Source organism: Hippocampus zosterae, chromosome 10, assembly GCF_025434085.1.
Source record: "Hippocampus zosterae strain Florida chromosome 10, ASM2543408v3, whole genome shotgun sequence".
In the NCBI taxonomy this organism is placed as follows: domain Eukaryota; kingdom Metazoa; phylum Chordata; class Actinopteri; order Syngnathiformes; family Syngnathidae; genus Hippocampus; species Hippocampus zosterae.
In genome coordinates this window covers 3,124,107-3,148,382 of record NC_067460.1, presented here as the reverse complement: position 1 = coordinate 3,148,382, position 24,276 = coordinate 3,124,107, and the positions used below count along the sequence as shown (strand labels likewise).

General features: G+C 46.2%; 2 protein-coding genes and 1 long non-coding RNA gene across 8 annotated transcripts in view; 2 read left to right on the top strand and 1 right to left on the bottom strand.

Moving 5' to 3' along the window:
- The window catches only part of brip1 (BRCA1 interacting helicase 1), a 79,798-nt gene that overhangs the window by 16,587 nt on the left and 38,935 nt on the right, over window positions 1-24,276 (top strand). For all 6 annotated transcript variants that reach the window (XM_052078843.1, XM_052078844.1, XM_052078842.1 and 3 more), the window contains 5 exons: window positions 120-230; window positions 913-1,179; window positions 8,362-8,583; window positions 8,783-8,982; window positions 9,095-9,227. In XM_052078843.1, the coding sequence (XP_051934803.1) occupies window positions 120-230; window positions 913-1,179; window positions 8,362-8,583; window positions 8,783-8,982; window positions 9,095-9,227 (933 nt within the window). The remainder of the gene's footprint in view (window positions 1-119; window positions 231-912; window positions 1,180-8,361; window positions 8,584-8,782; window positions 8,983-9,094; window positions 9,228-24,276) is intronic.
- The window catches only part of LOC127609250 (uncharacterized), a 215,409-nt gene that overhangs the window by 189,344 nt on the left and 1,789 nt on the right, over window positions 1-24,276 (bottom strand). The gene's annotated exons all lie outside the window — the stretch shown is intronic.
- Window positions 12,281-19,655, top strand: LOC127609283 (uncharacterized). The gene is made up of 2 exons (XR_007964486.1): window positions 12,281-12,520; window positions 19,273-19,655. It is a non-coding gene; the product is annotated as an uncharacterized LOC127609283 (long non-coding RNA).

Sequence of the window (24,276 nt, the reverse complement as noted above, 5' to 3'; positions counted from 1 at the left end):
TGTGGATCAAGCTGGATGAATACTTTTGCAAGCCACTGTCTGCTCCTGCATTGTTCTGAAGGTAGATATTTTACACATACGGTACTCTTCCAAGAAGTAAAACACAGTGTCTGTTGTAGGGAGTTGTTTTTTCAGAAGATATGCTGAAGCTGGAAAAGCATTCTTCATGTCCTCAGAGTTCATCTACGGACCCCAAAAGCCATGGACCTCGAGTGTTCTCCCCTTACCTTGTGAGTTTACATGGAATATATAATATATAATAACATATGAAAATGTATTTCACTGAGTCCCACTGGGTATATTCTATTTCTCTTGTTTTCAACATGGGCAAAAATCACTTTTTCAATTTGTTGTAAAGTTAAGACAAATATACAAAATACAATATATCTTTAGTATGTAACAAAGTGCTTTACAGACATTTAACATAAAATAAAACAACACAACATAAAACGGACAAGAATACATTCGTAACACCTATTCCTAGAGGTTATAGATGAAAGGAGAGAGAATCAAAGTCTCCTTTCACCAGTGGTTCAGAGAGCTCATGCTACAGTTCTGCTACAAGCCATTGTAAATGTAAACAAGAAGCTGTTACATCTATTGATGAATACAGAGATTGGTTCAATACAGAGATTGGTCCTGGATCAAGATTTTTTTCCTTATATACTGTATACTACAGGTGAGGTCTGAAAATTACACTTCACAATTATCATGACCACATATCATAAGTGTTGCGCAAATTACTTTTTTTTAATTAGGTGTAGTGAACTAAATACTTCTCAAAACATTTTTGAAACTGTTTTTGTGGCTCAATAATTTTACTCATTTATAGGGACTGGTTGAGGACCCACGCTGATGTCTGTCTTTTTGTTGTAATCTAATCTTTTTGTTCTTATCTTTTGACCATTTTAGTCCCCTGAATCATGCTTCCACTGCCTATGTGCATCAGCCAAGGATAGTGCAAAGGATAAAGGTGGCAAAAGGAAGGTCCCCAAAATTTTTTTTGGCACACGCACACATAAACAAATAACTCAAGTTGTTCATGAGATGAAGCGTACGGCATACTCCACTACTCCAATGACCATATTATCCAGCAGAGATCATACCTGTGTCAACCCAAATGTGGCCCCTCACTCCAACCGGAATGACCTCTGCAAGGACCTAATGGAAGCCAAAGATGTGAGTGCTTACCAACATCCTCATCCACAGACAATTCTTTGGGGCAATTCCACATAAGTGGGCTTCACATTATAACCTGAGCTTTTTTTTATGTCTCTGCATTGGTTGGGGTGCATACTTACTGGCAATTGTTTTTTTCTGAAAATGTACACAAAATTAGTTCTTGCACTTAATTTAGATTTGCTGTTAAGCGGTTTTGTGCCATCTTTGAGGAGGGCGGTGCACAGTATGATATTATTGATTGCCATTGAGTAATGGGTCACTTCTATATGCTAAATGCATATAGAAATCAAATACTGTATAGTAAGATACCCTTCTGTGCATCAGTGCGATAAAATACGGATTACAGTGATCCTTCACTTTTAACGGGGGCCAGCACCTCGCCGTGATCAGTGAAAAATGGCAAAGCAGCGTTGGCTCCCCCACTAGGATTTTTTTGTGTAAGTGTATGAGGGTACAGTACCTGCATTAAAATATGTAAACGGTAATTATACTTTACATATTTGACACAACGACTCCAGCAGTACACATACAGTACTTACTTAAATCTTTAACTATGAAACCTTTTACAGTAATTAACATTCATCAGCCCCTCCGTGAGTCGTCACCTTACCCTGGTGGAGGGGTTTGTGTGTCCCAATGATCCTAGAAGCTAAGTTGTCTGGGGCTTTATGCCCCTGACAGGGTCACCCATGGCAAACAGGTTCTAGGTGAGGGGCCAGACAAAGCACGGCTCAAAGACCCCAATGATGAATACAATAAATGGATCTAGGTTTCCCTTGCCCGGACGCGGGTCACCGGGGCCCCCCTCTGGAGCCAGGCCTGGAGGTGGGGCTCGTTGGCAGGCGCCTGGTGGCCGGGCCTACACCCATGGGACCCGGCCGGGCACAGCCCGAAGAGGCAACGTGGGTCCCCCTTCCCATGGGCTCACCACCCATGAGAGGGGCCAAAGGGGTCAGGTGCAATGTGAGCTGGGCGGCAGCCAAAGGCGGGGACCCTGGCGGTCCGATCCTCGGCTGCAGAAGCTAGCTCTTGGGACATGGAATGTCACCTCTCTGGCAGGGAAGGAGCCCGAGCTGGTGTGTGAGGCAGAGAATTTCCGACTGGATATAGTCGGACTTGCCTCCACACACAGCCTGGGTTCTGGTACCAGTTCTCTCGAGAGGGGTTGGACTCTCTTCCACTCTGGAGTTGCTCACGGTGAGAGGCGCAGAGCAGGTGTGGGCATACTCATTGCCCCCCGGCTCAGTGCCTGTACATTGGGGTTCACACCGGTAGACGAGAGGGTTGCCTCCCTCCGCCTTCGGGTGGGTGGACGGGTCCTGACTGTTGTTTGTGCACCAAACAGCAGCTCAGCATACCCACCCTTTTTGGAGTCCTTGGAGGGTGTGCTGGAGAGTACTCCTGCTGGGGACTCCCTTGTTCTGCTGGGGGACTTCAATGCTCACGTGGGCAATGACAGTGAGACCTGGAGGGGCGTGATTGGGAGGAACGGCCCCCCCAATCAGAACCCGAGTGGTGTTTTGTTATTGGACTTCTGTGCTCGTCATGGATTGTCCATAACGAACACCTTGTTCAAGCATAAGGGTGTCCATATGTACACTTGGCACCAGGACACCCTAGGCCGCAATTCGATGATCGACTTTGTAGTTGTATCATCGGATTTGCGGCCTCATGTTCTGGACACTCGGGTGAAGAGAGGGGCGGAGCTGTCAACTGATCACCACCTGGTGGTGAGTAGGCTCCGATGGTGGGGGAAGATGCCGGTCCGTCCTGGCAGACCCAAACGCATAGTGAGGGTTTGTTGGGAGCGTCTGGCGGAATCCCCTGTCAGAAGGAGTTTCAACTCCCACCTCCGACAGAGCTTTTCCCATGTTCCGGGGGAGGCGGGGGACATTGAGCCCGAGTGGACCATGTTCCGTGCCTCTATTGTTGAGGCGGCCAATCTGAGTTGTGGCCGTAAGGTGGTTGGTGCCTGTCGTGGCGGCAACCCCCGTACTCGCTGGTGGACACCAGCAGTAAGGGATGCCGTCAAGCTGAAGGAGTCCTGCCATGCTGCCGTGGCTGGCAAAACAGACATGGGCGTGGACTTCTGTAGCGCGCTTGTTGTTTTGTTCTGGTGTATTTATAGAGCAACATAACATCCGCTTGTGACGTGAGCCGCGTTAATCTCGCGAGAAAAAATTTAATCCCGTTAAAATTCATTTAAATTAATGCCAATAAAAACGCGCTAAACTGACAGCTCTTATATATATATACCGTATATGGTGGTGGCCTGGTAGTCCAGTGGTTAGCACGTCGGCTTCACAGTGCAGAGGTACCGGGTTTGATTCCAGCTCCGGCCTCCCTGTGTGAAGTTTCCATGTTCTCCCTGGGCCTGCGTGGGTTTTCTCCGGGTGCTCCGGTTTCCTCCCACATTCCAGAAACATACATGGCAGGCTGATTGGACATTCTCAATTGCCTTTAGGTTTGAGTGTGGGCGTGGATGATTGTTCGTCTCTGTGTGCCCTGCGATTGGCTGGTAACTGATTCAGGGTGTCCCCTCGCCTACTGCCCGAAGACAGCTGGGATAGGCTCCAGCACCCCCCGTGGCCCTAGTGAGGATCAAGCGGTTCAGAAAATGGATGGATGGATGGAGGGATATATAATATATATTAGAGCTGTCAGTTTAGCGTGTTTTTATTGGCATTCATTTAAATGTATTTTAACGGGATTAAATTTTTTTTTTGCGTGATTAACGCGGCACACGTCACAGCGGATGTTACGTTGCTCTTAAATAAACCAGAAACAAAACAACAAGGGCGCTGCATAGGTCCTCGCACGTTTGTTTTGCCAGCCATGACAGTGCGAGACACCTAAAACGGGTACTTAACCCTTGGGTCCTTCAAATGAAAAAAAACCTAAGTTACGAATTTTACAATTTTTGTAATGATGTATTTTGTGTTATACAAACATTCTTTTTTTTTTTTCAAACACTCAAAATGTTCAGAGGCATCTGTGCTCACCATAAATATATAGTTTTTATTAGTTCTTTGGGATTTTTTATTCTTTATTTTTTGCAAAAGGAAAAAAAAATTGTGTCTGGAGGTCCCAACCAAGCCCTACTAACAATCCCGACCGGACGTGTTCATGTAAAATGCATTGGTTTGAAGCCTCCTGCAAAAAGGCAAACTCATTTGCGATCCTCTGGGGCCACCTAAAAGTTGGAATGAGCTCAACCCAACAATGTGGCATGCATACGTCTGTCCAAGCGAAAACAAAGCAATTGACGTAAAAATCGCGTGAAATGCATGTTTACACATTAGGTTTACGATGCATTCAAAAATATGAATTATAATGGGTCTCTATGGTGCAAAATATGTATATTGTGAAGATTGCGGAATCAAAACCTTTTTTATTATTGCTGCAATGCCTGAGAATTATCAGCCGGTGACGTCATGAAATTTAGGCCATTTTAGAACCCCCCCATACGTTTCAGCTCTCTCGTGTTTTTCCGAATGCCTTTGCCTTTGATTCAAAGACATAATTTGACATTTATCGCAAACGGTGGACTACGAGGGTTAAAGAGTTTATGAATGGAAAGTTTACTTTTAAAAAGCTGCCGGATTGCTCCACTGACAAGACCAAAGTTACCTGTATGTTTTGCAGTCATAGCACATCGAGTCTGAAATACCACTTAATGGCCAAGCACACAGCTGATGTGAGTACTCCGCCCCCTTGTCTCAGACAGACCGCTATGGATCTTTTCAAAGCGAAGAAAATGGATAACACGACAAAGAACAAATTTGCTGAAGCCATAGCTAAATGTACGGCTACAGCATGCAAGCCTGTCAACATTGTCCACAGCTCGACTCAAGCTGAAATCATTCGCATTGCATCTAACGACCCCACTCCGGATTGCCAGCGAGAGCCTTCATTACAAGCTGTGCATCGAGATTGTATGTAGCGGAGAAGGCTAAGGTATACCAAGCGGGAGAAGACATTGTTTCGGGAGAGCAATAAGAGACTAGGTTGATGAGCCTCTGGTGAATAAAGAGCAGGTAGCCTGTCGAATATGACGTATGCCACTGACGCGATTGTTACTTGTTTGGAACTGTTTTCTGTGGAAGGTTACAGTGTTTCGTGTCTATATAAATAAAGTGGGTGGAGCTTCTCTGTGTTCATCTGACAGTGACGGTGCGCTGAGGCAGTGAGAAGCCAATGAAAGTTCAGCAGTGCAGTGGTAGCGACGTAGTGAAAATAAAACGTCTCCAGTGTTGTCATCGAACCAAGTGTAGTCATCCGAAATGATGTCTACACAAAACCGTAGAGAGACTTCCGCGCAAAAAGGACCAACAGAATCAACGTAGCCTAACTGCTGTGTTCAAAGAAAACTTGAGAAAAAACAAAGTATGCAACCATGGCTTAATTCCACTGTAGGCTGAGTACTAGTTTACCGTAGATGTGTACTTTATAATGTTATATTGCTCTGTTTTGATTCCATAAAAAGAGCTGTTAAGGCAGCTGTTGTGTGACAAAATATTTTTTCACTGTTGCTGATGGACAGTAATGTTGTGTGAGAAATTATGTGTGAATAACTGCTCCAAGTGAAAAATGTTCATGTAAAATTGAAAATCAAATTGTTATTTCAGTAAATATTTGCATTTGGCACATAGAAAACTGATTCATGATTCCATGTTGTGAGAGCATTAAAATGGGGAAAAATAGGACAAAAATGTAGAAACGCTAAAAAATGTGTGATTACCGTATTTTCACGACCATTCGACGCACCGTACGGTTGGGAGCAGTCTCATTAATGGGTGCCATTTCTGTATTTTACACATAGACAAACCGCACTGCATTAATGGGCGCAGTTTTACAGTGGTAAAACATACGCCATCTTAAACATACGGCATGCATGCGCGCACGCTAACACGTTAGCTTGAAGCATACGGTAGCATGCCAAGACATACGGATACACGCTAAAACACGTTTTTAAAAAGGCAACGAAAGCAGAACTGAGTTCGGTTGTATTTTATTTAGCCATCGTACAATGTTCTCACATTTTTCGATCAATCATCACCCAGAAATCGATCAAAGTCCTCATCCTCTGTATCAGAAACAGAGGACTGCACATCCCAGTTGTCATTGAACGCATCACATGCTAAAGTGTGAGTTGCTACGCATTGCCGAGCGGAAAGAAGGAGCAGCAACAGCAAAGTCAACATTTCTCTCGTGTGAAGCTTTCCCACATTTGGAAGTAAAGAACAGAGCGAAACATGGTGGCAGCGTGTGTGTGTGTTTAAAGAATTGAACAGTTGTGCAAGTACCGTAATCCATCAAAAACGCTGCGTTCCCTCTCGTTGTCAGAGTCACTCTCATTGCCATGTGGCTCCACAGAAGTGATGCCGGCTTTGCCAAAAACTCGAACAACAGTGCAAGCAGACACGTTTGTCCAAGCAGCCACAATCCATTTGCAAATTGTGGCGTAACTCGCCCAGCGCTGCCTCTCACTCTTTGTAAAGTTGTGTTTGCCATCGATCATCCATTGCTCCCATGCCGTTCGCAACTTTACTTTGAACGCCCGGTTGATGCCGATGTCCAGCGGTTGGAGTTCTTTAGTCAAGCCTCTGGGAATAACGGCAAGCTCAGAGTTCATTTGCTTGACTTGGTTTTTCACCGCTGCTGTGAGATGGGCACGCATGCCAAAAACATAACCGATGGCTTGAAGTTTGAACTGAGCTTCGTAGGTGTGTCTCTTTGTCGAATTTATTTTCGGGGGTTCTTAGAAACCAAAACCGAAGTTGTTTTGCAACAATGCACTTTGCCACACTCTATACAGGTGTTGGTACCTGCTTGCGGCGTCCCTTTAGCGTCCACTTACACGCCCACCCTTCACCCATTGGCGGACTGCTCCCCAGCATGCCTGTCCTCTCTTACGTCTGCCTTCTTCTGCTTAATCGCGATAATTTTTTTGGTGAATTATAATTTAATTATGAGTTACATTTTTAATTAGATTAAATATTTTAATCGTTTGACAGCTCTAATATATACAGTATATCTAAATTATTATATATATTATATAAATATAATTTTTTTTTTTAAGTCAGTTCGAGAGAACACCGACCAAACCCAAAGCAATGATGATGCGGGTTCGGGCTCAAGATCTTAGTTCTACTTGGTACAGCAGTATGAAGGAGGAGTCACCTTTTTTATTTACAGTCTACGTGAGAGGAAAATCAAATGTCAGAGGGACTTCGTCCATATTTATTTCATCTGGGCTGATGGAATTCCACTCTATCTTTGTTTGTGTGAATGTGCGGAAAGAAGCAAGTTTGTCCTCGTAATTGGGAGGGAGCTGCTGACACAACGTTTTCCTGGCCTCATAGACAAGCTTTTCCATTTCATGAATCGATAACACCACGACGGCCCACCTTTAAATCCTTAAATGTTCATCTCGGTAGCGATAGCTTTAGCCTTCAGTCTGATTTGTACAGTGGAAACACTGCGGCCGCCTGCTCTTTGAGTGTGAACCCAGTCCTCCAGAAAGTTTTCAAGCCCAGGCCATCTGCTATGTTTACCTCTGAAAGCTTTGGTTGTCTTTTTGCACTGGCTCAGTTCTTGCCGGAGCCTCCACCTTCGCACCATCGACTCGTCTATGCCAAGATTACGGGCAGCAGCTCGATTTCCTTCTTTAACTGCCAGAGTGATCACTTTTAGTTTAAAAGCTGCATCTTATGCTTTTCGTCTGGTTTTCGTCTCTTTATAAACACACTTGCTAAACCCCAGTGGAACGAATAAAAGATCTCTGAATTCTCCATGTTGATCAGGGTTAGAAGAAAGACTGAAATAATAAAGTTGTGATTACCGGTAATCATACAATTTCATTGGACGCCTGTGTACTACTCATTCATTTTATTGGTCGACTGTTGCCGGGTAACACATTTTTCCCGCTGTGGTGAAAAGAGCGGAAGTTGTGATTAGTCATACAATCTCATTGGACCTCAGTGAACTACTGATCCATTTTATTGGTCCATGTTTTTCCCACGATTGAAAAAAATAAATAAGCCGCTTCATATTACACGCCGCAGTGTTGAAAGTGTGGGAAAAAAGTTGCGGCTTGTAATCCGGAATTTACGGTATATAAAATGTAAATCTATTTTACAGCAGTATCCATATCACAAAATTGTTTTTATTTTTTAGGGAAGATCATGTCCTTACTTCCATGCAGTACAGAAAATGGGCAACCAGAACACTCTGCAGTTGGTCCATGGAATTCACCAAGCTTGGGACATTGAGGACCTGGTCACCTTAGGCAAACGGCTTCGTTCATGTTCATACTATGCTGCTCGTGAACTCATGCAAGGCTCCAGCATCATCTTCTGTCCGTATAACTACCTGTTAGATCCAGTGATCAGAGATTGTGTAAGTCAATTCAATCCAAGTCAATTCAGAAGTCATGGATAGGAATGTATGTTGTTTCTACTGTATTACACAATATTTAATGCATGTGGGAAATAATTAAAATAGCAACATTTTATTGGGAATCAAAGACAGGTAATAGAAGCAGCAGTTGACAGTCAATGTTTGCCCATCCCTTATTCAGTCTTTACTTTTCAACCAGATGGAGATTGATCTTGCAGGCCACATCTTGGTTCTGGATGAAGCCCATAATATTGAGGACTGCGCTCGAGAAAGTGCCAGCTTCATGTTAGACCACAATAATTTGCTGATGTGCAGGGACGACTTTGACGGCATGGTCAACAGCAACATCCGGCGGTTGAAACATGAGCCTCTAAGAGATTTTTGCTGTAGTTTACTCAAGTGAGTGACATTTCTTTGTAGTTTCTTTTTTTTCCCCCTCTTTATTTTTAAACCTGTATAATGGTCTTCACCACATTTTTTTCTGAATTGTGATGCATTACTGTCCATATAGCTGGATCCAGGAGAGCCAAAGCCTCATGTCTGATAGGGGATATGAAGATGCATGTAAAGTTTGGACTGGAAAGGAAATACTGAGCATTTTTCACAACCTTGGTATCACTCCTGACACGTTCCGGATGCTGAAGGTATGCTATTGGAAACTATGGCTGTTTAACAGTTTTAGTTGTTGAATTTTCTAGAGAGTGTAAATTTGTTCAATATTTATCGTGCAGCAATAACAAATACAACACATAAATAAACAAACAAACAAACAAACATACTGTAAATCTGTGATTATGACTGTGTGGCTGAGTGTAGGTACACAGTCATTAATGTAGGGAAGTGGAGGGTGCATTAAAAAACCCTGACAATTTTAATAATCATGGAAATGATATCAATTCCAAAAAAATATATAATTTAGTGAAAAAGCAATGATCGAAAAATGCATAATTATTCTCAAAAATAAGCAACTGAGATAATGTGGTGTACACACTAAGGCTGATTGTTTTGCCATAACATACTTCATCAATTTTCTTCCACTTATCAAGTGTCGAGTCGTGGGGAAAGCAGCTTTAGCGGGTTAGCCCAGACTTCCCTCTGCCCAGGCACTTCGCCCAAGGTATTTCCAGGCCAGCCAAGAGACATAACCTAGGTTTCCATTTCAGTTTTTCACAAAAGTGATCATTTTGACAAATTGCTGCTTGTATGTGTTTCCATTGTAGTGTTTGGCTTCTGAGGTATAGTTCTCGTAACGTTCCGTGAGATCTCGTAATTCTTGTAGAATCTCATTAAATTTTCTTGCAAGACAAGCGACAGGGTGTGAAAGTGTTGTGAGATATACGGATGGGGCCCCACGCACTCTGTGTGGGGATTCAACGACGGCAATGTCAGTGATGTGCGACCCACCATTGTTGCTGTGGTTAAAATTGAGCCTTCGTCCAACCAGCGCTGACTGTGGCTCCTGGGGGTGCAGCCGGCTTGAGTAGTGGTTCACTCTTTGAACGGAACTAGGCGAATGTACAACATAATTAAAAGTCAGTACAATCAAATAACAGAGCATCCATCCATCCATCCATCCATCCATCCATCCATCTTCTACCGCTTATCCGGGGCCGGGTCGCGGGGGCAACAGCTTTAGCAGGGAAGCTCAGACTTCCCTCTCCCTAGCTACTTCTTCCAGCTCTCCCCGGGGGATCCCGAGGCGTTCCCAGGCCAGCTGGGTGACATATTCTCTCCAGCGTGTCCTGGGTCTTCCTCGGGGTCTCCTCCCGGTGGGACATGCCCGGAACACCTCACCAGGGAGGCGTTCAGGAGGCATCCGAATCAGATGCCCAAGACACCTCATCTGGCTCCTCTCGATGTGGAGGAGAAGCGGCTCGACTCGGAGCCCCTCCCGGATGACCGAGCTTCTCACCTTATCTCTAAGGGAGAGCCCGGACACCCTGCGGAGAAAACTCATTTCGGCCGCTTGTATCCGGGATCTCGTTCTTTCGGTCACGACCCATAGCTCGTGACCATAGATGTGGGTTGGAACGTAGATCGACCGGTAAATTGAGAGCTTCGCCCTTTGGCTCAGCTCCTTCTTCACCACGACAGACCGATACAACGTCCGCATCACAGCAGACGCTGCACCGATCCGCCTGTCGATCTCTCGCTCCCTCCTGCCCTCACTCGTGAACAAGACCCCAAGATAATTAAACTCCTCCACTTGGGGCAAGATCTCCCCCCCCCCGACCCGGAGGGGGCATTCCACCCTTTTCCGACTGACTAACAAGAGCATGCAACGGTAATTAAATGGCAAATGTTATGGGCAACATTAAAGTGAATAAACAATCCAGAATAGATGTGTACTGGGAATAGTTTTAAAGAAGGATTATTAGAAGGAATGGTAAAGTGGACGAATTTGTGAGCATTTGTGAAAAGCAGTTTTCAGATTTCAGTTTTTAACTGGGTGAGGAGCTATTTGAACAGGAGGCAAGAGTTTGTGGGAATGGATGGGCCTAAGTCATGATGCCTGGACATTGTGTGTGGTGTCCCACATGGGACAGTATTGGGACCAATGTTGTTTAATCAGAGATACAATACAATACATGCTGATTTATATTGAGCTTTCACAACAGCGGCAGCTGTAACAAAGCGCTTAGCAAAACGGTTCACATAAAGTAAAATAATAAACACAACACATAACATAAAACACGGACAGTCGTGCAGTCCTAACCACTTTTCTGTCACACGCTTTGTTATTTGAAGCAGTTTGAGATGAAAGAGGAGAGATTCAAAGTGTCCTTTAACCAGTGGATCAGAGACGTCATGCTCAAAATGTGCACATGTCAGCTACAAGCTAAGTTTCAAAGTCAACAAGAAGCTGTAGCATTTATTGACGAAAAAAGAGATTGGTTCACTTCTCATGTCCCATGGAAATCCATTTGAATTCCAAGCGGCAACTCTCGGTTCCAAATACGCATCGGCGCTCTGCGCCAACGCTCCTCTCTCCTCAACCATCCAGCCACATCAACGCCGACTGGCCAATAGCGCCAACATCTCCACTGAACAAAACAGGGTTGTGAAAAATGCTACGCATTACAGGCGCAAAAAACACAAGCACCCCAGGTCTGTCCAGCATCGACAGTCAATGGCGCCGACATTCCTCCCAATCAAAATCTGTGCTGGTACAGCCGTGCTGCCGATAAGGTGCAACCAGCAAGCACAGATACTTTTCCTTTGACGAATGTCGTGGCCAAAAAACGCTGAAAACAGTCCATATCAGGCCCACACGATGAAACAACAAACAACGTGACAAAAGACAAAAACAACGAAGAACAAAAGAGATGGAAAAATTGGGAGGCATGTGCAGCCCGGTGACCAACTGGTTAGTGCGCCGGCCTCACAGTGTACAGGTGCAGGGTTCGACTCCGGCTCTGGCCTTCGTGTGTAGAGTTAGCATGTTCTCTTTATGTCTGCATGGGTTTTCTCCAGGTACTCCTCCCCCCATTCCAAAAACATGCATGGGAAGTTAATGGAACACTCTCAATTGTCCCTCGGTGTGAGTGTGAGCGTGGATGGTTGTTTTGTTCAGCGGAGATGTCAGCGCTGTTGGACAGTCTGCCTTGGTGCAGCTGGATGGATGTCGTCTGGAGCTGAGGATGAGTCGAGAGGAGCGTCGGCGTGAAGAGCAAATGCATGTGTGCATGCAGGTGATCGTATATTAACTATTTACAAAGAAAAGGAAAAAAAACACTTTCACTGGTATCTACGTGAAGCCGCTGAACGCATCACACGCAGCAGAACGGCTGCACAATGCACAGTAATGGCAGCCGCGACGAACCGCGCGGGTACACGCCAGCCACACTAATAGTCAAATGAAAAACAACACGAAAAACTATATACAGTACAATCAAAAGGAAAGAAGCATTACCTGCAACACAGTATGGCAAGATAGGTGAAGTCACGGGGCTTTTCAGTCTAGAAAATAACTGCGCAACAAAAAAAAAAACACCTGTTAACTCAATGGATAAAAACTTTCATTCGACAACTTAAATTAAATGACGACACAAAAAGCAATGTGGACTCGGAACAAATCTGGGAACTAATTAAATACACAGCGCCGTAGAAAAACGGAAAACAAATTGAAATATTGTAATTAAACTAGAATGAATCCGGACCGTCAATGAAACCTGACTTAGCCTGTGACTTCCCTGGTAGCTCTGCCTGAACTACGGCGGGAAGCTGGTGCCATACCGTGCGCTGTTGCATCACTTCCGTCATAATTTAATAAACGCAATATATCACTCCGTTACATACACCCCCCTTAAATTATGCAGAAGTGAGGCAACACACATGAAAGACAGCAGAAAGACAACCAGACAAAAACCATGGCTAACGGGCAAGCATGTGCAAGAGAGTCAATAACAGGAAGAAGTGTGAAGGAATAGATTGGTACCAAAATCCATTCTCATCACAGACCAGATGAAATGCCATTTACATTTCACAAAACTGCACATAACAAGACCCATTCATAAAGAGCCATTTAGATATAATGGTGACAAAAGGCACACAGCATTAGCAACAAAAAAATGAATTAAATGGTCATACTAAACCCACATCGATGTTGGCATCCCGACTCTTTGATAGGACATCTCACATATAAGTCTAACAGGGTGCTTAACTGTTCTACCGCACCTTGTGAAAGTGACGGGGCCCTGCGCGACCTGAGGTTGTGTGCAAACTACCTCCTCTAGTTCAGTCTCAACTGGGGGCGTGTCGGAAGACGAGTGTATCATGTCAAGCACCGGATCTGTCAACGGTTCAGTCTGTGTGTAGATGTCATGGCCCACTGACTGACCTCTCTCACTGACGTCCTCTTGACGCGCATCAACAGAGTCGGGTTCCGCAGAGAAGCACTCATGTTCTACCTCGGCCTGAACTGGTGACTGCATGAGCCAGTTCTCAGTGCGCAGGTGAGCGTCCTCCTGATCATCAAAAACTGAGCTCTTGTCACTCCCACAACGTGCATCTATGTCCGACCCATCTGAACATGACCCGTGCTCCATCTGGCCTGAGAACGTCAAGAAGTCAACCGGGAGCAGTAAGTTCCTGTGTACGACCTTCTCTCTGCCTGTGGCACCGTCCCGGATCCTGTACACGTTGATCGATGGCCTCACAGACACTACGTCATAAGGGGTCGAGTCCCAACGATCCGCAACTTTCCTTTTTCCCTTCTCGCTTCGATTAGCCAGCAGCACCCTGTCACCGACAGCTAATGGCGAGCCTTTGACTTTGCGGTTGTAGATCTGGGCGTGATGGGCCTGTTCCTTGAGTGCATGCTGTTGAGCAATCTGTGCGGCCTCAGAGAGATCCTTCTTCAAGTTGCTCACAAACTCATTGTGACTAACAACATTGGCATTCTCCAAGACATTATAGAACATAATGTCAATGGGCAAGCGAGGGACACGTCCAAACATCAATTAGAACGGTGCAAAGCCCGTGGTCTCATGTACTGTGCAGTTATAGCAGAAAGTCAACATGTTCAACATCTGTGGCCATTTGGACCTGGACTTCGGGGGAAGTGTTCTGATCATGCCCCCAAGAGTCCGGTTAAATCTTTCCGCAATGCTATTACAGCTGGGGTGATACGGCGTCGTGTGGGACTTGTGCACACCCGCCAACTCGAGAAGATCCTTGATAAGTCTACTCTCAAAGTTGGCTCCCTGATCCGAATGGATCCTTTGGGAGAACCCGTAGATGCAGAAAAACTTATCCCACAGGCAGCGGGCAACCTGCTTTGCTGACTGGTTCCTGCGGGGGAAGGCTAGAGCCAACTTTGAGAAATGGTCTGTCACAACAAGGACATCAGTGGTTTTCTTGTCACCCGACTCCGCTGTCCAGAAATCGATGCACACTAGTTCCATTGGAGAGGAAGTGCGGATGTTCTCCAGGGGTGCCCGGGCGTCCGGCTCAGGGGTCTTACCCACGATGCATCTATGGCATTGCTTCACATGCTTTGTGATATTGTTTTCCATCCCAGTCCAAAAGAACCTTTCACTCGCCAGAAAGAGCGTCCTCGAACAGCCCTGATGACCAGCTGTGTCATGAACCCCATGCAGAACTTGATGCTTCAGAGACCCAGGTATGACAAACTGGAAGACTCTACGGTTTGTGTGGCGATCTTTCCTAACTCTGTATAGAGTCCCATCACGAACTTTCAACTTCTTCCAGTGCATCAACAACATAAGCACCACAGCTCGACTCAGCTGCTCTCTCGCGTGCAGTGGTTCTCATATGCCGCCGAACATAGAAGAGTACTCTGCTGATTGTAGCATCTTGCTGCTGCAGATCGCGTAACTGGCTATGGGGAATGACAATGGAAGGATCCTCTTCAGGTAGCTGTAGTGACAATGGGGTCGCTCCACGGAGCCGAGAGACACCACCATCCTGATGGACATCCAAAACTGCAGACACCTCCTCTGCACCAATGGCACTTCCAGACGACTGATCGGGAGCTTCCCCCTGGGGACCTCCTCCATCGTAATCCCCAGCAGTGTGAACGACCTGACAGTTGTTGGTCAAACGAAGAGCATCCTGCACCGTCTCATTAAAAACTCCTTGGACCTCATTCAGTAAGGACAGGTAGGGCTCTTTCACAAGACGATGACTCACACAAGACTGGACGAAGGGTCCTCGACTCAGGGCATCAGCCACCGTGTTCTTGGGTCCTGGAACGTACTTCAGGTCAAAGTCACATGCCGCCAGCTTCGACACCCATCTTTGTTCGCAGGCATCTAGCTTGGGCTTGGTCAGAATATAGGTCAAGGGGTTGTTGTCAGACCAGGCAGTAAAGTGTCTGCCTTTCAGCCAGTGGGAAAACTTGTCACAAATAGCCCACTTCAAAGCAAGGAATTCAAGCCTGTGAGCAGGATAGTTCAACTGGGCTCGCGACAACGGTTTACTCGCAAAAGCCACTGGTCTCGCAACCTTGTCACCAGGTAGAAGCTGGGAAAGGACGGCCCCGATGCCGTCAAACGATGCATCGACAGCAAGGATGAAAGGTTTCCCGAAGTCGGGATGGGCCAACGTTACACTGTGTGACAGGTCGTGCTTCAAAATCTCAAAGGCACTTTGACACTCAGTGGTCCAGTCTTCCGGTTTCAACTTCACATGACTTGAAGCATCCAATGCAGGTTTCGCCCTTCGTCTGGCTTTACCACTAGTCTTCTGACCCGAAAGGAGCTTAAACAGGGGTTTGGCCTTAACAGAGCAGTCCTCAATGAAGTGCTGGTAATACAGCACCATCCCTAAGGAAGACCTAATCTTCTTCTGCGAGGGAGTGAGGCCATCACTATCCATCAAGTCAGACACCTGCACCTTGTTTATAGCTTGCACCTTTCCGGGGTCCGTCTGTACCCCTGACTCGGAGATGACATGGCCGAGGAACTTCACAGATCTCCGAAGAAAGTGACACTTCTTTGGCGCTAGCCTGAGATTATGGTTCCTCAAACGGGAGAAGACCATTTCCAATCGCTCAAGCGCAATCTGCTCTGTCGGACCAAAGACCATGAGATCGTCAAGATAGCACAAAAGGCTTGTGAAGTTCTTGTCACCAAAAATGGAAATCATCATCTGCATGAATGTAGCCGGGCTGTTCGATAAACCCTGTGGCATCCAGTTATATTCGTGCAGGCCAAAAGGAGACGAAAAAGCAGTGTACTTCTTGTGATCCTCAAACAGGGGCACGTTATAGAATCCTGAGGTGAGATCCATGGGGGAGAAGAAGACATTTCCCCCAAGTGCGGCAAGAGCATCAGCCTGATGGGGTAGTGGGTGGGCATCCCGCTGTGTCCTCGCATTAAGCCACCTGAAATCCGTGCAGATGCGCAAATCCCCATTCTTCTTCCACACTAGAACCAAAGGAGACGCCTACTCGCTAGTGGATTTCCGAATGATGCCCTTTTCTTCCATCACATTGAGAGTCATCCTCAGCTTCTCATATTGACTCGGCGGCACTCTCCGGTAAGGCAGGCGGAATGGCCTCTCATCCACCAGGTGTATCTTGTGCACAAAGTCAGAGGCCTCCCCACAGTCCATCTTGTCCCGTGAAAAGACTGATTCATAACTCTCAATGATTTGGAAAAGTCTGTCCCTCCACATGTCAGACACAGCACACGCATCCAGGTCCAGATCGTGTAGCCCAAGCTTGTCCAATGCAATCTTAATGTCTTCTTTGGACCTTGGCCTCGCGGCATGCATAACAGATTGGGAGAAAATTTGGACGTTGTCAGGCTCAGATAAGTCTTCAGCAGCAATGCAGGGAAACACATCTGCTAACTTCGCGTTTCTCTTCAATACCACTTGTTCACTAGGGATGACTCTCACTGGGAGCCATCCATCGCCCCACATCGGTGCAATAACCCTGTCAACCAGCATCTTCCTGGATCTGCACCTTGATTGAGTTGGCTCAACTATGACTGTGCTGCCAACCGACATCAGTGCGGAGGCGGGGAGCTTAGCCCAAACAAGATGTTCACTCCTTGGTTGTAACATCACACACTGCCGTAACTTCAGGGTGCCAACTTTGTAAGGTAGAGTTACACCCCGCCATCTCTCTGTTAGAAAGGAGTGAGAAAAAGTGGTGAGAGTCATCGTCAACGATGCTGCAGGGCTCTGACATGAGCCGCCAGTAGCCTTCAGTCTTCCTCATCAGATGGAGAATTTTCTTAATGGCATTCCTGCCCAGAATTACATCATCGGTCTGTCCAGGCACCACAAACATAGGCACAGCTAACTTGCAATCATACACCACCATTTCCACATCACATATAGCCGAAGGCGTCACCCGATGACCTCCACATCCAACAATGACAACGTCGTCTGCAGGGTAACGTTTCATGTCCGGATCGCACACCAACAATCGTGCCATAGCCGACTCACTCAATGTGCATCCAGTGGAGCCGCTGCCAATCATCGCAGCCAGGGAAACACCAGCTATTGTGGCAGTGGTGTAAAACAAACTATCCGACTTCAGAACCTTGTGAGTGCCTTGAAAGACAAACGTCTTCTCTGTGGGGGCACTGGAAGTGAGTGACTCCAATACTGATTCAAAATCGTCTGTCAAACTATTGGCAGGGTTGCTAACTTCATCCACATCACACTCCCTTGGATGCTGACACATTAGTTTCCCCGACAGTGGCGACTGCGAGGGCAGTGCCTGCGTGGGGCAGTTGCCTCTGGAATGATCGGGTGAGTAGCACAAAAAGCAAAGTCTCTTTTCACGGCAGTGAACGAGCGCAGAATGGTCGGGGTTAGCACAGACAGCACATGGGAGATTATTCAAACCTTCAACCATAGGGAGCCTTGGCCTGCGTCTACCAGCGGCAGAAGTTGAGGAAGGATTTGCTCCCTGCAGCAAAACTCTCTCCAGCATGGAAATGACACGCTCAAGAGCCGCGGAGTCGGCCGCCCTGGCTGGGTGGGCTATCCGACCATCATCTTTGCTCGCTGTGTTCGGCAGCATCTCAAGTTTGTTCACATAAACATGCTCAGCGGGCTTCCTGCTCACCACAGCTGATGCAGAGGTCCTTGAACTCATCTCTGTCTGGTACTCATCCAGTATAGCCTGGACCTCAACTGCCGACCACTTGTCTATTGTTTTCGACCTGAATGTCATGGAAAGATCCTTGGATGGGCAATTCTTGATAAACATCCGTGTTACATCAAGAGAAGAACAGTCCAAATCGCTGCCCTGTTCTCTGAGACGGTCAGCGGCAATCTCAGCTGCATTGTTAATCCTCAACCAATAGTCATATGCGTCCTCATCATTCCCGAAGAGCGTAGTGTAAAAATCCGCTAGAGGGAGAGGTGAACATGGGACAGTCGCAAAACGTTTACGAAGAAGGCCATAGATGGTATCTGGGTTCTGGGAAACATCAACTGCACCGTTTCTTGTGCTAACTTTAACAACATCTTTAGCTCTACCCCTGAGGTTCATGAGGATTTCCTCTGCCTGATGCTCAGGGGCTACATTTGCTCTCCTCATGTAATTCCTCATTAGGTCTTCCCACTCATGCACATTAACTCTATCAGTGTTATCCCCCTTGAAAGCTGGAGGTTCCCGAACTTTCCTGTGCGGGGGAAAGGAATCTGTCATCGCGAAATCAGTAGCCTGTGCGCTTGTCATAGGAAGACTGCACTGGGTCTGGGAAGGAACTCTGTCCCCACTAACTGAAGTGGCCTCAGCTAGAACCCGCCCATTCTCCTCTGCACGAACTACACCACTCTGTACAGGACTACTAAACTGCAACGCGGTAGGGATCCCTCTACCTCTACCAACACAGTTATTCAAAGGCGTGCTAAATGTTCCTTGCAAGGAGCTCATCTTGAGACTTCACCAGAAACACAGTGCAAGAGAAAAAAAAATTGCAGTAAAGTACACCAAATGTAAAACAGCAGTTGAGACGAGAACACACTAATTGCAGAACATGAGCACACACTGTCCACCTAGTGATATGAAGAAGCGGCACAGCGTCATGTTCCTGGTCCGAAGTGGAGAGTCAACTTGTGATCGACGGGTCACGGCACCAATGTGACGGGGGTCACAACTATGATGGTCTCGAGCTCCACGTCGCTGCCGCTTCAAGAATACCAGACATTAGGATGTGGCTTTTCCCTTTTTTATTGTCTGCAACACAGTATGGCAAGATAGGTGAAGTCACGGGGCTTTTCAGTCTAGAAAATAACCTGTGACTTCCCTGGTAGCTCTTCCTGAACTAAACATCATCCATAAGAAACTAAATGCACAACAAAACAAAATATACAACATAGGTGATCGTATATTAACTATTTACAAAGAAAAGGAAAAAAAAACACTTTCACTGGTATCTACGTGATGCCGCTGAACGCATCACACGCAGCAGAATGGCTGCACAATGCACAGTAATGGCAGCCGCGACGAACCGCACGGGTACACGCCAGCCACACTAATAGTCAAATGAAAAACAACACGAAAAACTATATACAGTACAATCAAAAGGAAAGAAGCATTACCTGCAACACAGTATGGCAAGATAGGTGAAGTCACGGGGCTTTTCAGTCTAGAAAATAACTGCGCAACAAAAAAAACACCTGTTAACTCAATGGATAAAAGCTTTCATTCGACAAAACTTAAATTAAATGACGACACAAAAAGCAATGTGGACTCGGAAGAAATCTGGGAACTAATTAAATACACAGCGCCGTAGAAAAACGGAAAACAAATTGAAATATTGTAATTAAACTAGAATGAATCCGGACCGTCAATGAAACCTGACTTACCCTGTGACTTCCCTGGTAGCTCTGCCTGAACTACGGCGGGAAGCTGGTGCCATAGCGTGCGCTGTTGCGTCACTTCCGTCATAATTTAATAAACGCAATACATCACTCCGTTACATATGCAGGAATATTGGTTATGATTGCATGACTGCTGTGTTGTGTTATAGTATTTTGTTATTTTATGTTAACTCTTCTGGAAGGCACTTTGATACAGCCGGAAGTGTTGTGAAAGCGCTAGATAAATAGATATATTTTATTGTATTGTTGTGGTAGTGCCACTGACTCTCTCCTGGAAATCTGTTTTGTTCTTTGACAATGTTTCTCCTCGTGAGATAATTGGATCAAATCACATTTGTCTGGTAGAATGTTAAGGCCTGCGTGATGTTCAAACACAAAATTTGTTTTCGCAAAATGCCGTGGCAGCGTACGGGTCTCCAAGAAAACGCTAATTTTTAGGGGTCTAAATATGCATGAAAACACATACCTGGTCTGGCAAAATTTATTTTGGAATTCTGAAAAAAATGGCACACCAGCTCCCATAGACATTTTTAACAAAGCGGCCCTGGTTCTACGTTTTACTCTGGTGGTACATGAAACAGGCCAAGACCTAAAAAAAAAAAAAAAAAAAAAAAAAAAGCCTATTGGAGCCATATGCTAAACCTACCAGGAAGTTTGCCACTTTGCATTTACTTTAAACTTTGGCATCGCCTTGACATCAAAAGATGATCAAACTTCCGTTAAAAAGAAATGGGCTCACGAGCACCCTCTCGATTTTTTTTTTCAAATCAAAACAGCCACGGTTGAATGTTTCAACGAAAATGTGATCACATATGTAACCACTCGATGTTTGTGTATTTTCACGAAAAGCTGTTGCAACGCACTGTTTGCCATTTGTATGTGTGTGTGAGTGCGTGTGTGCGTGCGTGTATGTATATATATCTATATATATATATATATATTAAGGGTGTGGAAAATAATCGATATTAATCGATACATCGATGTGCACATGCGCGATCCGAGTGCATCGGCTCATTCACTGGGTACGACGCGATTGACGGGTGAAATCGCGATTCATCACGATGCATTGATGGGTATCGGTAAAATCCGATTCAAGCGCCGTTTTATTCATGTTAAACGTCACCTATCTGCCCTTTCCTAGGCGCAATGAATGCACCATAATTGCTTTGCGTTTTGTGTTGAATACGGACGGTAGCCGTGCGTCACATACAGTCCAGTACACAACTAGCGAAACATTATGGAAGTTAGCGCAAGGGGAGGCGAGGAAACTACTATATTTAATGCAGCCGCAACATTCAAATCTTATGTTTGGAAATACTACGGCTTCGAAAAAAAAGACGGAAAGCTTGATAAAACCTCCGTAATTTGCAAGGAATGTCGCACTAAGAAGCCATACAACGGCAGCACCACAAATATGCAGACCCACTTAAAACGATGGCACCAGATCACCGACAAGTTTCCCTCCCGCTCCCCCGCTTCCCCACCCAGTTCCTCGTCGGACACCGGAGAAACACTTGGTAAACCAGTTCAGGATCTGAAAAAAATTGCCTCTTATTTTGGGAGTCCCCTTGCAACTCAATGTGACCGCGCAATGGCTATAACTAAGGCCACTGCTTATTTCATATGCAAAGACCTCCAGCCTTAGTGTGGTGCACAACGAGGGTTTCAGACAGCTTGTGCACGTTTTGGAACCCAGGTATAAAATACCAGACAGGTCTGTGTTCACTTACAAACATATTCCCGATGTGTACAACAAAGTGAGAAGTGAGATTACTGTGTCGCTGAACAGTGCGCAAAGAGTTGCACTTACAGTGGATGGGTGGACATCTTGCGCTATAGATTCACTAGCTGGTTCGCCGCCCCCCGGGCGGCTCATCAGCTAGTACCTGCAGAAGGCAGGTAAGGTGGGCCTTCGGCCCACAAAAGTGTTGCTGCTTAGTTCAACTTTTTGTTCATCTTCATTGCTTATCGCGAAAATAAAGAGATGTTTAGCTCTACTAAAAAGCTGACAATTTCATTGCAATGCTTGTGGGTAGACAACATTTTTTCGCTAAGATGCCCGCGGGATCGTAGTGAGCCACTGCCTGAGCGGCGCAGTGGCGGCGCGCAGTGGCGGCGCGCAGTGGCGGCGCGCAGTGGCGGCGCGCAGTGGCGGCGCGCAGCGGCGCGGTGAAGTAGGTACGTTTTGAAAAGGGACAGACGGAAGGACAGACCGCGTGCAGGACGACGCGCAATATATATATATATATATATATATATATATATATATTATTTTAAAAAAAACTATATATGGATATGGATGGGGCGGCCCGGTAGTCCAGTGGTTAGCACGTCGGCTTCACAGTGCAGAGGTACCGGGTTCGATTCCAGCTCCGGCCTCCCTGTGTGGAGTTTGCATGTTCTCCCCGGGCCTGCGTGGGTTTTCTCCGGGTGCTCCGGTTTCCTCCCACATTCCAAAAATATGCGTGGCAGGCTGATTGAACACTCTAAATTATCCCTAGGTGTGAGTGTGAATGGTTGTTCGTCTCTGTGTGCCCTGCGATTGGCTGGCAACCGATTCAGGGTGTCCCCCGCCTACTGCCCGGAGACAGCTGGGATAGGCTCCAGCACCCCCCGCGACCCTAGTGAGGATCAAGCGGTTAGGAAGATGAATGAATGAATGAATGAATATATATGGATGACTCTTTTGGAAATTTCATTTTGACACTCAGTGAGAGTGGTCTGTGTACGCTACAATACACACAGCAGCTTTGAGGCTGTGACTGCCACATTGTTTCAATTGTATTTTTTTCTGTCCTATGGCGATTGATATACGATATACGATACTCAGTGAGAATAGTCTGTTTGTGTTTACACTTTAGCAACAGCTGTGAGTCTCAGGTGCCAAATTGTTTACATTTTCTTTGCACAAAACCCAATTGTGAAAGGGCTTAAATAAGTTGTTTTACAAGTTCTACCGTTTATAAGGAATAAAGCGGTATCCTTTTTGTAATACCATACTGAATTCCATCTTTTTAAAAGCTTTTTTTCTTTGCTTATTTCCATCATGTTTAATTGCACAATATCGCAACGAATTGCATTGTATCGTATCGGATCGCATTGATTTGAACTTAATGTGTATCGAATCGTATCACATCATGACGACGGTGAAACGTATCGCATCGTATCGCCAGAAAATTCCATGTATTGTTTAGGTATCGCATCGCTGGCAGTGCATCGAAATGTGCATCGAATCGTCCTCGGTGCTGAGATTCACATCCCTTATAAAAAAAAAAAATCCTCATCTCACCCCTCGGGTGGTGTCCGTCCCTCATTCAGCTCGGGTCCTCTACCAGAGGCCAGGAAGCTTGAGGGTTCTGCGCAGTATCCTTGCTGTTCCCAGCACTGCACATTTCTGGACTGAGATGTCCGATGTTGTTTCCGGGATCTGTTGCAACCACTCATCTAGTTTGGGGGTCACTGCCCCGAGTGCTCCGACCACCACAGGCACGACTGTCATCTTTACCTTCCAGGCTCTCTCCAGCTCCTCTCTGAGCCCTTGGTATTTCTCGAGTTTCTCATGTTCCTTCTTCCTGATGTTTCCATCACTTGGGACCGCTACATCCACTACAACGGCTTTCCTCTGCCCTTTATCTATTCGCCATTACCATCTTGTCAGTCTGGATCTGGAAGTCCCACAGGATCTTCGCTCTGTCATTCTCCACCACCTTCGGAGGTGTTTCCCATTTTGACCTTGGGGTTTCCAGTCCATACTCCGCACAGATGTTTCGGTAGACTATGCCACCCCCCTGGTTATGGCGTTCCATGTAGGCTTTCCCTGCCAGCATCTTACACCCTGCAGTTATGTGTTGGATCGTCTCAGGTGCCTCTTTGCACAACCTACACCTTGGGTCTTGTCTGGTGTGGTATATCTGGGCCTCGATGGCTCTGGTGCTCAAGGCCTGCTCCTGAGCAGCCAGGATGAGTGCCTCTGTGCTGTCCTTCAGGCCAGCCCTCTCTAGCCACTGATAGGACTTCTTGAGATCAGCCACTTCAGTTATGGTCCGGTGGTACATCCCGTGTAGGGGCTTGTCCTCCCATGATGGTCCCTCTTCCAGCGCCTCATCTTCTGTTCCCCATTGTCTGAGACATTCTCTGAGTACGTCATCCGTTGGAGCCTTCTCCTTGATGTATTCATGGAGCTTGGATTTTTCATCCTGGACAGTGGCTCTCACACTCACTAGTCCCCGGCCTCCATCCTTTCGGCTTGCGTACAGTCTCAGGGTGCTGGATTTGGGATGGAACCCTCCATGCATGGTTAGGAGTTTTCGGGTCTTAACGTCCGTGGTCTGAAGCTCTTCCTTTGGCCACCTTATTATTCCTGCAGGGTATCTGATC